At 42.1% G+C, this 11532-nt stretch overlaps 1 protein-coding gene across 1 annotated transcript; it reads right to left on the bottom strand.

Annotated features, from left to right (window-relative positions):
* Nucleotides 1-807: 807 nt before the first annotated feature.
* GPN3 (GPN-loop GTPase 3) lies at nucleotides 808-11219 on the bottom strand. Its single transcript, XM_045534845.1, has 8 exons — nucleotides 11073-11219; nucleotides 7739-7847; nucleotides 4230-4397; nucleotides 3243-3367; nucleotides 2230-2345; nucleotides 1985-2081; nucleotides 1680-1808; nucleotides 808-1002 (listed from the first exon to the last, which is right to left on the bottom strand). Exons 1-8 carry the CDS (start codon nucleotides 11118-11120, stop codon nucleotides 940-942), a joined length of 855 nt encoding a protein of 284 aa, XP_045390801.1. The 5' UTR covers nucleotides 11121-11219; the 3' UTR covers nucleotides 808-939.
* Between the last annotated feature and the right edge of the window lie 313 nt (nucleotides 11220-11532).

Here is an 11532-nt window from a genome sequence, read left to right as displayed (position 1 = left end):
TATATGAGATTTAGCCTTGCTTTAGTAGGGCCTGGACCATGACGGGTGCTAGTTGACAGACTACTATTCCCTGGGGCCTGCTTTCACACCCAAAACAAATGAACCCAGAAATACTGAACAATTCAATCAATGTGGCAAGAAGTTACAAAGAAAAATTATGTCTTTTGTATTTTTGTATGTATTTGTTATTATTCAAGGAGTGTAGACATTTTTAAATGCTCAGGGACTATAAACTGCATTCCTAAAAACAATCACTGCCTATATTCTGACACTTGGGGAGATTTATTTATTCAGAAATTTGCCCTGAGTATTTAAAATTCTGCCTAGAAAATAACAGTGTAATGAAATGTTAGTGCTACCTTTCTGTTTCATACATATATACACACATATATATACATACACACACACATATATATATCTCAAAACATACTTACTTTTAATTTTTTAATTATATAAATAATATATTTTCAGTATAGGAAAACGGTAAGATACAAATTTATCTTTTTGTGATTAAAACCATTGTTCATCAATGATGTTATCTATATCTTTCCAGATTTTTCCCTTGGACATACATATGTACATGTTATAATAATTCATGCCCCCTCAAAACAACGCAAACAGTAAAAATAAGGTTAGACTGGCCTTAACTCTAGCACAGGTAATAATTTATATTATATACAATCCTATATGCAATCATTTCAATTTTGACTTTTAAAATCTAAATTGATGCTGTTGAAATAATAATAAAAGATTCCACTTTAAACAGCAGCAGTTTCAGAATAACTCAGAACTTGATTCAGACATACTGCTGATAAACAGCCAAGTACTATTTTTTTTTTTCATTAAAATAAATAGCTTTCTACCATTGCATCCTTTGAAGAGAAGGTTCTGCTAGTATGGCCACAGCTCTTCATATCCAATTACTTTTTAGTAAACTCTTCATTCACCCTGGCATTCTTGAAAATATTCATCAAACATAGAGGAAGACTCATCTTCACGTTCCTGACACAAAGGAAAAACAAAATAGAAAACACACTCATTTCCCCTCAGAACTAGTATGTGTTTAAATATTTTCAGGTAGTGCTCTATATGGAACTAATACCCAGCACCAGTTCCAGCTGTTGCTCATAGGTAATTGTTAATAGTAAGAAAAGGCATGGTTGATAGGATTTTTCCAACTATATGACATATGTGAGGGCAGCCTAAATTCTATTGGATTTTATCTCCTCTTGGCACATACACCCAAACTCTGAGCACAAAGAGACTTAACTCAATAATATCCCCTCAACGAAAGGTGGAGTAAAACTGGTACCACTTGTTGAGCATAGGTGTCAATTTCAGAGATCGCCCAGAAAAGCCCAGGTAACTGCCACCACTAAGACAAAAAACTAATTTAGGCTGGGCGTGGTAGCTCACGCTTGTAGTCCCAGCTACTCGGGAGTCTGAGGCAGGAGAATCGCTTGAACCCAGGAGTTTGAGGTTTCAGTGAGTTATGATGACACCACTGCACTCTAGCCTGGGCAACAGAGTGAGACCCCGTCTCAGAAAACAAACAAACAAACAAAAAACCACCCAAACAAAAAAAAAATTTAAGGAGTTGCCTAGATTTTGCAGGAGGCCAGTGAGTGATGACAAATATTATTATCAAAAGCCAATAGACACCCTGAATCAGAAATTACCTTTGGTTCTTTAAATTCCAAGTCTTCACCATATTGAATGGCAAAATCAATATGTTGTAATATGATGTTCATGCTTTCTTCATCTGACTGATCATAAGGTAAAAATCGAACCATGCTGTAGTCATCAATCTATGAGTTGGGGATTTCAAGAAAGGTTTATTCTGAAGTTGTGTAAAAAATACAATTTTCAACTTACATTTGAGTTTTACAATCATTTGTACTTCTGATTACCACCCTCCCTATGACTGGATGTGGGCAAACACTTGACCAGGTCATTTAGAAAAAACTAAATATAAAAAGCTTACCAGTCCACATATAGCTTTAGTCAATTTTTTGAATTTTTTGCTTCTTAAGTTACTTGTAGAATCTTCTAACAAAGAATACATGTCTGGATCTAGAAATCTTTAAAAGAGAGAGAAGACTGATGAATAAAAGGAAAAATAAATCAGGAAACTAGATTTATAGATTCCCCAAACCTCACATCTAAATAAAACAGAAGGTTTGTCTCTGCAGTTGAGATTTGATAACAACAGAAAAACAGTGAACTCACTTCTCAATTTCCTTTTTCGCTTTCTTACTGAGCAGATCCATTTTTGTCATGATGTTAACTTGTGGAATTTCTAGAGAGATCATGGCACTCAGGGCTGCCAAAATGCCAGAAATAAACTGAAGGAGGAAACAGAAAAGGGAAGATGAATCAACTGTTGACAACAAAGTTACCTGGTCTCTGCATAAAGAGAGGCTTTGACTTCTCACTAGAACAAAACTTGCTTAAGTAAAAGAAATGCTATTAATAATATTAAAGAAAAACTGGCTGGGTGCAGTGGCTCACGCCTGTAATCCTAGCACTCTGGGAGGCTGAGGTGGAAGGATCACTTGAGCTCAGGAGTTCCAGACCAGCGTGAGCAAGTACAAGACCCTGTCTCTACCAAAAATAGAAAAAATTAGCCAGGCATGGAGGTGTGCTTATAGTCCCAGCTACTTGGGAGGCTGAGGCAGGAGGATCATTTGAGCCCAGGAGTTAGAGGTTGCAGTGAGTTACCATGATGCCACTGCACTCTAGCCAGGGCGACAGAGCGAGACTGTCTCAAAAACAAAAACAAAAAACCAACAAGTAATAAAGAAAAACTGTCCCTTGTTCCTTAAGCAGATGCTCGACCCCTGGTTCCCAAGGATAAGGTGGAAAATGTAGATTTTCTACAGTGATCATAAATATCAATTTAGACAGTATTACTATTCCCATTTAATATTCCTCAAGAGCTATCAATAAAATTTGATGTATATAGTTCATAAACTGGACAAAAAGTCCTCAGAAAATTAAAAACAGACTATTTTATAAAATAGCCATCTGCTTCAATTTTTTTTGGTAAGCAGTTCCCTCAAATCTATTATATCATAATTTACTATTTTTGAGTTAAAAATAATTATCATAATAATTTAATGATAAGAGATACTAAATAATTCTGGAATAGTTTGTGAAATGTCCAGAATCCCACAATTAAAGGAGACTGTCATCTACTTGTACCCATGATTGAAAAATCTACAACAGATTTATCCACAGACCTTGAATGACTCCACCATGAACTGCGAATCAACAAGAAAAACTCCACAGACTCGGAACTCCCACTGTTCCAGCTGCTGGACCAGCTGTTTCATCACAGGCAGGTGAGTGTACAACTCAATCTGACCTACATAAAGAACATTACAAGAATATTATATGTATTTTTTTATTCTTTTATTTTCTATTTTTATTTTTTTGAGACAGGGTCTCACTCTGTCTCCCTGGCTAGAGTGCAGTGGCATCATCATACCTCACTGCAACCTTGAACTCCTGGACTCATGTGATCCTCCCGCCTCAGCCACTGTGCCTGGCTGATTTCCTCTTTATGATGCTTTGGCCACACCAGCCTTTTCAGTGCCTGCAGCCCGCCTTGTTCCTTCCTGCCACCAGTGTCAGCATGCTGTGCCCTCTGCCTGGGCCACTATCTCCCTAACCTTTCGATCTCCGGCCCAGCCTAAAGGCCACACTGGATCACAAGCCTTCCTAACCTCCCTGCTATGTGACTATCTGTGCTATTCCTATAGGATACCTGTCAAAATGAATATTAAATATCATTCGGGTGATTTTTGTTCATACTGTCTAGAACTCTGCTGGACTGTGAGTTCCCTGAGGGCGAAGAATACAGCTGCCACGCTCTCTGTGGTATTCCCAGTGTACAAAGTAAGCACTTGATAAACTCAAAAATGAATTAGAGGCCGGGAGCAGTGGCTCACGCCTATAATCCTATCACTCTGGGAGGCCAAGATGGGAGGATCACTTGAGCTCAGGAGTTCCAGACCAGCCTGAGCAAGAGCGAGACCCTGTCTCTATTTCTAAAAAAAAAAAAAAAGTTAAAAAAAAAAGAAAAAAAATGAATTTGAGCCAACAAATGAGAGCTTGGTACCTGACTGCAGTACAGTTTAGAGCTACAAATGCTCACTCCACTTTCTCCCCCTGAGAAGAACTATCACGACTTCCAGGAAAATGACACACTGAAATTACTGACTTACCTGGACAATCAAAAAGGATGTAGTCGTCCTCTACATGGCCAAGACAGTTCTCTAGCCAGTCAAAATTATTTGCAAAGTACTCCATGCAAAATACCAATCCTCCATTGGGACCGAACCTCAGAGAATCATCCTCCATCACATCATCCACCTCGATCAGCTCCCGGATGTCTGAAAGGGACAGACAGAGCCCAGAATATAAGTGTCCATTTGAAAATTGTTATCCTGACTAATAATTATTAATAGGGAACTGAGCAAGTAAATTACTATACAGCCAGACAATGGAATACTATGCAGCCACAAAAGGGGGAATCTCTGTAAGTACTGCTATAATACAATCTCCCAGGTATGCTGTTAGACAGAAAATGCAAGGTGCAGAACTGTGTAGGAATGCCATCATTTGTAATACAAAAAAAAAAAAAGACAAAAGTTCACTATGTATGCTTAATGCATATATGTATTGCATTTAATATGCACAGACTATCTATGGAAGGACACACCAGAAACAGGTAACACTGGCTGCCTCTACCAAGGAGAGCTGATTGCTGGGATGCAGAGCTAGGATGGAGATAGATGTTTCCCTCATACTTACTCTTTTATACCTTTTGCATTTTGAACCATGTGAATATGTATTACCTATTCCAAAACAAGTAAAACAAAACCAAAGAAAACCAACTACCATTTCTTAACATAATGATCCTAGAGAAGCTACTTAACCTCCCTGGGTCTCACTTTCCTTATCTTGGGGTCAAAGGGTATGAACTATATATCTAAATCACCAACAAGAAGGGCTTAAAAAACTCTACTCATAATATATGTGTGGTTTTCTTATCAATTTTTGGAAATCAATATTTAGAATTTTCTACCTTAGGTTTTTATTTATTTAATTTAATTTTTTTTTTTTCTTCAGAGACAAGGTTTCACTCTGTTGCCCAGACTGAAGCACAGTGGTGCAATTATAGCTCACTGCAGCCATGAGCTCCTGGGCTCGAATAAAGTGATCCTGATCCTTCCGCCTCAGCCTCCTGAGTAGTTAGGACTCAGGTGCATACCATCATGCCTGGCTAATTTTTAAATTTTTTTGTAGAGACAGGGTCTTGCTATGTTGCCCAGGGTGGTCTTGAACTCCTGGCCTCAAAAGATCCTCCCACCTCAGCCTCCCAAAATGCTGGGATTACAGGTGTGAACCACCATGCCCAGCCTAGGTTTTTATCTATTTTTGTGCTCAAACCTACAATCTCTGTTCACATAGAACTGAGCTTCATTCACAAATTTATACTGATGATATCTTCCTACTCCTTCCCCCAGGGATAAACAACTGACCCAAATTGGGACAATAAAATTGGTCTTCTAAAAGGATGAATCAAGGACACTCATCTGTCAATAAAACACCTGGACCAGAAAGTGATATGAACCAGGGGTTGGAGGGGCCTTGCTGGGTCACATGCATCCTAAAGCAAAGAAAGCTGGTATGTAAGGGGGAGGAAAAAGACAGAGACAGAAAGCTGGTCTTGGTTCCTGTTTCTGTGTTTATGGTTCTAGTCTCTCATAAAGTTTTGTTTTTAGCTTTTTTGAGAGGTCCCCTCATTCCTTCTAATGAATCTTCTTTTTATTAAAGCTAGCTAGAGTGTTTTCTGTTTGCTGCAACCAAACAGTCCCAAAGTAATTCAATGCCATTTTCTCAAAGAAGATGAGCATTTCATATCTCCTCCTCTCCCTTCAATCTGTCTCCCCCAACCCTACCCACTTGCAGACACTCTCAGCTGACGACCACACCACACATCATTAACAGAAATCGGAAGCCAAGGAAAGAGAACTTCTCATATTCCCACATGACACCTACTGCCCACCTTCTCTCCTGTTCCAGTGAAAGAAACACCTCATTTCTAGCAAAGGCAAAAGCCCCCACTTCTTCGGGATCCCCTCTCCCTCCTCATTCTGGCAGTCACTCCTGCAGTTATTTTCACTCTCTCTGTCATCTTTAGTTTCTCTTTCTATTGGATCGTTCTCTTCAGCATGCAAGCATATAAGCATCTCCAATCTTAAAACTAAACCTCCTCTTACTCTCACAGTCCCCTCCAGTTGTCAACCCGTTTCCACCTTCTCTACCAGACTTCTGAAGATCAGAGGACTTCAAGGCTCGGTCTTGGGTCCTTTTCTCTAACCACAGCCCCCTGCCCAAGGTGATCTCATCCAGTCCTGTGGCTGTATGTGCTAAATGCTGCTGACCTCAACTTTATACCTCCAGGCCAGCCCTCAACTCTGAATTCCAGACTATTACATCCAATTACCTATTAGATATCTACCAGACATCTCCAACTCAGTCAGTGCAAAGACAACTGCCCCAAAGCTTACATGGCTTGTCCCCTCCTTGGTAAATGATACCATGTACTCAACAGCTCAAGTCAGAAACCTACGAGTCACCCTTGATTCCTCACTTTCCTATACTGTCTTGGTTCCATCCCCCATAAAATGCTCTTTATTCTACTTGCAAAATATGAACAGAATGTGTCTACTTCTTTACATCTCCACCATGACCACCCTGTCACGGTGGGCACCAGGACAGCTACAACAGCTGCATTGCTGGTCTCTGCCTAACACTTGACTCCCCAGAGTCCATTTTTCACGTGAGAGCCTGAGTTATCTTTAAAAACACAAATCAAATGTCAATCCTCTCCTCTGCTTAAAACCCTCTAGTGGCATTCCACTGCTGACAGGATAAAATCTAAACTTCTCATGTCCTGCTACTGCTACCCACTTCTTTCCCTCACTCACGCTTCTGCTCACTGACATCTTTGCTTTTCTGGAACATACCAAACCCCTTCTCACTTCTGGGCTATTTATCAACCTTGATGTTCCTCATTTTGGAAGGTCCTTCCCCAGCGTCATGAGCACATTAGCACCCTTCAGGTCTGGGCTCAAAAATCGCCTCCTCAGAGACACCATCCGTGATCACCCCACCTGAAGCAACCTCTCCTGGTTAGTCCTTCTCATCGGCTTGTCTGCAGTCCTGACCACATTCTATAACATGTTTATCATTTTGTTTACTGCTTATCACCCCCACTAAAAGGGTGACGAGGACAGGGATGGTGTTTGCCTTATTCTCTGATATAACCCCAGTGTCTGGCATAAAACAGGTGTTCAACAGACACTTGAATGAACAAATTAAAAGAATTTTAAAAAACAGCAGCCTGCTCCCTTATAGTGATCAGCAGTAAACCAGATTCACTACAGCAGGACCAAGCATGGAAGGGACAGAAGGAAAGGGTGCTGAGAGAGGAGTGCACTCACATTTAAGTCTTACATCAAAGACCAAGAAAGGATATCATTATACACACATTACCATGAACAGATGTCACCAAATGACTCTTAGCCTCATGCTGTTCACCATGAAACCAGAAAACCAGACTGTAATTATTAATTTTTCAGCTTCTGTGCTGAGCAGCCAGCACTCACTGCCTCTCCCACCCTACTGCTCCTGCAGGAGGGGGAAGGCTCAAATGGGGACTTACCAGCCATCACGGGGTAGTTGAAGTGTTCTGCTGCTGGATCTAGGTTTACAACTTGGACCGACCTGTTGAGGGCTTCACAGTGCTGGACCATGGTGGCACAATAGGTGCTCTGTAACGTCACAAGGCATGGGAGGTTAGAGCAACAGGTAGCGTGCTACCCTCTACACCCCCAGAAGGATTCTCCATCCCTTTTGGGGCAGTGTCCACTAAGGACAAAACTACACCTTCTTCAACCAAGACGCTGACTGAAAACAAGGGAAAAAGACAGGGGGCTGGAGGTCAGGAGGCCTGACTGGGCTGCAGATCCAGACCCAGATTAGACTCATGGTTAACTCTGAGGAAGTTGCTTCTCTACTCTGCCCATCAATTTTCTTGTCTCTAATTGGTGTGTCTTTTGTGATCACTAAGGCTCCTTACTGTTCTAATGTGTGACAAGTGGTATTTAAAGATTGCCAGGCATGGTAGCTCACGCCTGTACTCCCAGCACTTTTCCAGGCCAAGGCAGGAGGACTGCCTGAGGCTAGGAGTTCTAGGTCAGCCTGGGTAACATATTGAGACTCTGTTTCTACAAAAAATTTAAAAATTAGCCAAGCGTGGTGGCGCATGTCTGTAGTCTCAGCTACTTGGGAGGCTGAGGTGGGAGGATCACTTGAGCCCAGGAGTTGGAGATTACAGTTAGCTATGATTGGGCCATTGCACTCCAGCCTGGGCCACAGAGCCAGACCCTGTCTCTAAATAAATAAATAAAGGGAATATTTCTGCTTATATAGTGCAGTACCTAGCAGATAGTATCTCTACCAGAACTTCTATAGTTTATTTATTTATTTACTTTTGACCCAGAGCCACGCCCAAGAAGCCTTGAGCAAGTGGACTCTGGCTTGTATAGTTTAAATAAATAGACTGGAGGTGGGCTATCAGTTTGTAAATTATCTATCATGTAGTTATTACTACACTATGTTAAAATCTCTAGGCTTGGCCAGGCATGGTGGCTCATTCCTGTAATCCCAGCACTTTGGGAAGCTAAGGTGGGAGGATTGCTTAAGGCCAGGGTTCCAGACTAGCCTGAGCAAGAGTGAGACCCTGTCTCTACAAATAGAAAAATAGCCAAGCATGGTACTACCCAGGAGGCTGGGGCAGGAGAATTGCTTGAACCCAGGAGTTTGAGGTTGCAGTGAGGTATGATGACACCATTGCACTCTAGCCTGGGCAACAGAGAGCGACCCTGTCTCAAAAAAAAAAAAAAAAAAAAAAAAAAATCTCTAGGCTACTTGTCTGTCCCACCCTCTCCATCCTCTGTTTAAAGGAAGACATGTATCTTATTCAGTTTTGTAAGCCCAGGGACTAGCACAGTGCCTGGTACATAATAAATGCTTGGTAATTATTTCTAACTGACCAATTTTTATGTTTGAATATAAGCTCCACAAGGGCAGGGATTTTATGTGTGTGTTTTGTTCCTCACACAATCCCCAGGGCCCAAAACAGTGCCTGCCATAAAGAACATGCTCAATAAGTGCTTCTGATAGTAGGCATAGACCATTTATAGGAAGATCTAACACAATCAGTCCAAAATTAATCTAGAATATAAAAACAACCTCCAACAGGCTTTCCCCCTCAGTGCCTTTACACACTGTCCTCTGCCTGGATGCCCTCTCCATGCATCATACTGTGTCTTAATTGACAAGCCACCTGTCTGTCTTCCCAAACAGACTACAGGCCCTGGATAAGTAAGAGCCTTATCTTAGTCACATATATATGTCTTGTACCTAGAATAGGTCAATGGCTTTACAACAGTGTGTTTGTTAAAGAGTGAAATTACACAATAGCTCCAGACAGTTTTCCACACTTGTTACTTGATCAATATCTTCATTATTTCTACTGTATTTGCATGCCCCCAACATTATTCCCTTAATGTTTGTTTACAACAGGCCGGGCGCGGTGGCTCATGCCTGTAATCCCAGCACTCTGGGAGGCCGAGGCGGGTGGATTGCTCGAGGTCAGGAGTTCCAGACCAGTCTCAGCAAGAGCGAGACCCTGTCTCTACTAAAAATAGAAAGAAATTATCTGGCCAACTAAAAATATATATAGAAAAAATTTAGCCGGGCATGGTGGCGCATGGCTGTAGTCCCAGCTACTGGGGAGGCTGAGGCAGTAGGATCGCTTAAGCCCAGGAGTTTGAGGTTGCTGTGAGCTAGGCTGACGCCACGGCACTCACTCTAGCCCAGGCAACACAGCGAGACTCTGTCTCAAAAAAAAAAAAAAAAATTAATTAAATAAAAATATTTGTTTACAACAAAAAAATTTCTCAATTGTAAACAGAAAACTAGTTATATTTATCATAATGTCAAGGTAACTATAAAATCATATAAAACTGTAAAATGATTTTAATTCTAGCTAAATACAGGTGTCTATTAAAAGCTATGAGTCTAAAACCTGCTCTCTGAAAAGACATAGAGATTAAAGAAGTGATGAAGATACGCTAGCACCATGCACAATTTCACCTGAATGTGAAGAACTGAAAGAGAATTGAAAAGGGAACAACTTTCTCAATATATAATTTTTTTTTTTTTTTTAATATACAGGGTCTCACTCTGTCACCTAGGCTGGAGTGCAGCGGCACAATCATAGCTCACTGTAACCTCCAACTTCTGGGCTCAACGGATCCACCTTCTGCTTCAGCCTCCTCAGGACTACAGGCACACGCCACCAGGCCCGGCTAATTTTTCTCCCTTTGTTATTTATTTATTCTTTTGTAGAGACAGGGTCCCGCTATGTTGCCCCGGCTGGTCATGAACTTCTGGCCTCAACCGATCCTCCCGCCTCCACTTCCCAAAGCACTGGGATTATACATGTGAACTACTGTGCCGACCTCCGATGTTTCTTAATGGCAGGTTCATGCACCACCAAAAATCACCTCAGAAGTCCATGTTTCCAGCTCTGAGAAACAGTAATTAAATGAGATCCCACTTTAATCTGCTGGGAGCGAGACAGGGCCGGATTCTGGAGTTAGAAAACTGGATTCAAATTCTGACCGTAACTTACTAGTTGTGCGATACTGGGCAAAGAAAACCTTTCTGTGTCTCATTTTCTGTAAGATGGCAATAACAGGATCTATCTCACAGGGTGGTTGTGGAAATAAATGAGGTGGGAGCATAAGTATTCTATAAATATTAACAACTATCACTGCTCCCCCTTTTAAGACAACAAAACGGGGAGTGAAACAGCAGAAGCGAGTTGCGCCGTGTCTCTAGGGTCACCAGCACACACACCCGGCGGTCCCTCCCTCGGGACTCGAACCCCCGCTTCCCACGAGCTCCGACTCTCCCCGAATCCTCACCTTCCCGCTGCCTGCGGGGCCCATGATCAGCTGCGCGTAGCGAGGCATGTCTGCTCCCCGGGTTACCAGACCCTCCAGCCACACTCTCTCCCTCCTTCGCGCGACACCCACTGAATTCCGGGAACGTGAAGTGCGAACCAATCCCAATCCCAATTCCTTTTCTGCCTCCCGTTCTGCCACACCTCTGACTACGGAGCATCCCACAGGCCAAACTTCATGAGAACCTCGTCCTGAGGAAATAACGGCGTAGAGCGGGGTGGGGGGGCGGAGGAGGGGGTCTTGCGCGTGCGCAGAAGTAGTTGGCGAGAATCGGGAGTTGGACTATACGCTAAGCCCGGTTGCCTAGGTAATAACGGTCAACGGACAACGCTCAGCATCCCTGCGGCGGGTGCTTTGGTCTGTGGTTTGCATACTGGCGTTTGACCTATATGGTGACACCCAAGATTTGCAAATGTGCTGC

The sequence above is a fragment of the Lemur catta genome, chromosome 21, assembly GCF_020740605.2.
Source record: "Lemur catta isolate mLemCat1 chromosome 21, mLemCat1.pri, whole genome shotgun sequence".
Lineage (NCBI taxonomy): Eukaryota > Metazoa > Chordata > Mammalia > Primates > Lemuridae > Lemur > Lemur catta.
This window is presented reverse-complemented; position numbering and strand designations above follow the sequence as displayed.

What these genes read in the sequence shown, in the direction of transcription:
- GPN3 (XM_045534845.1), bottom strand. Translation starts at nt 11,120, where the DNA reads ATGCCTCGCTACGCGCAGCTGATCATGGGCCCCGCAGGCAGCGGGAAG. An exon ending in TCATGGTGGAGTCATTCAAG is followed by an intron (nt 2,346 to 3,242) that starts GTCTGTGGATAA and finishes TTCCTCCTTCAG; the next exon opens with TTTATTTCTGGCATTTTGGC. An exon ending in GCGAAAAAGGAAATTGAGAA is followed by an intron (nt 2,082 to 2,229) that starts GTGAGTTCACTG and finishes TCTCTTTTAAAG; the next exon opens with ATTTCTAGATCCAGACATGT.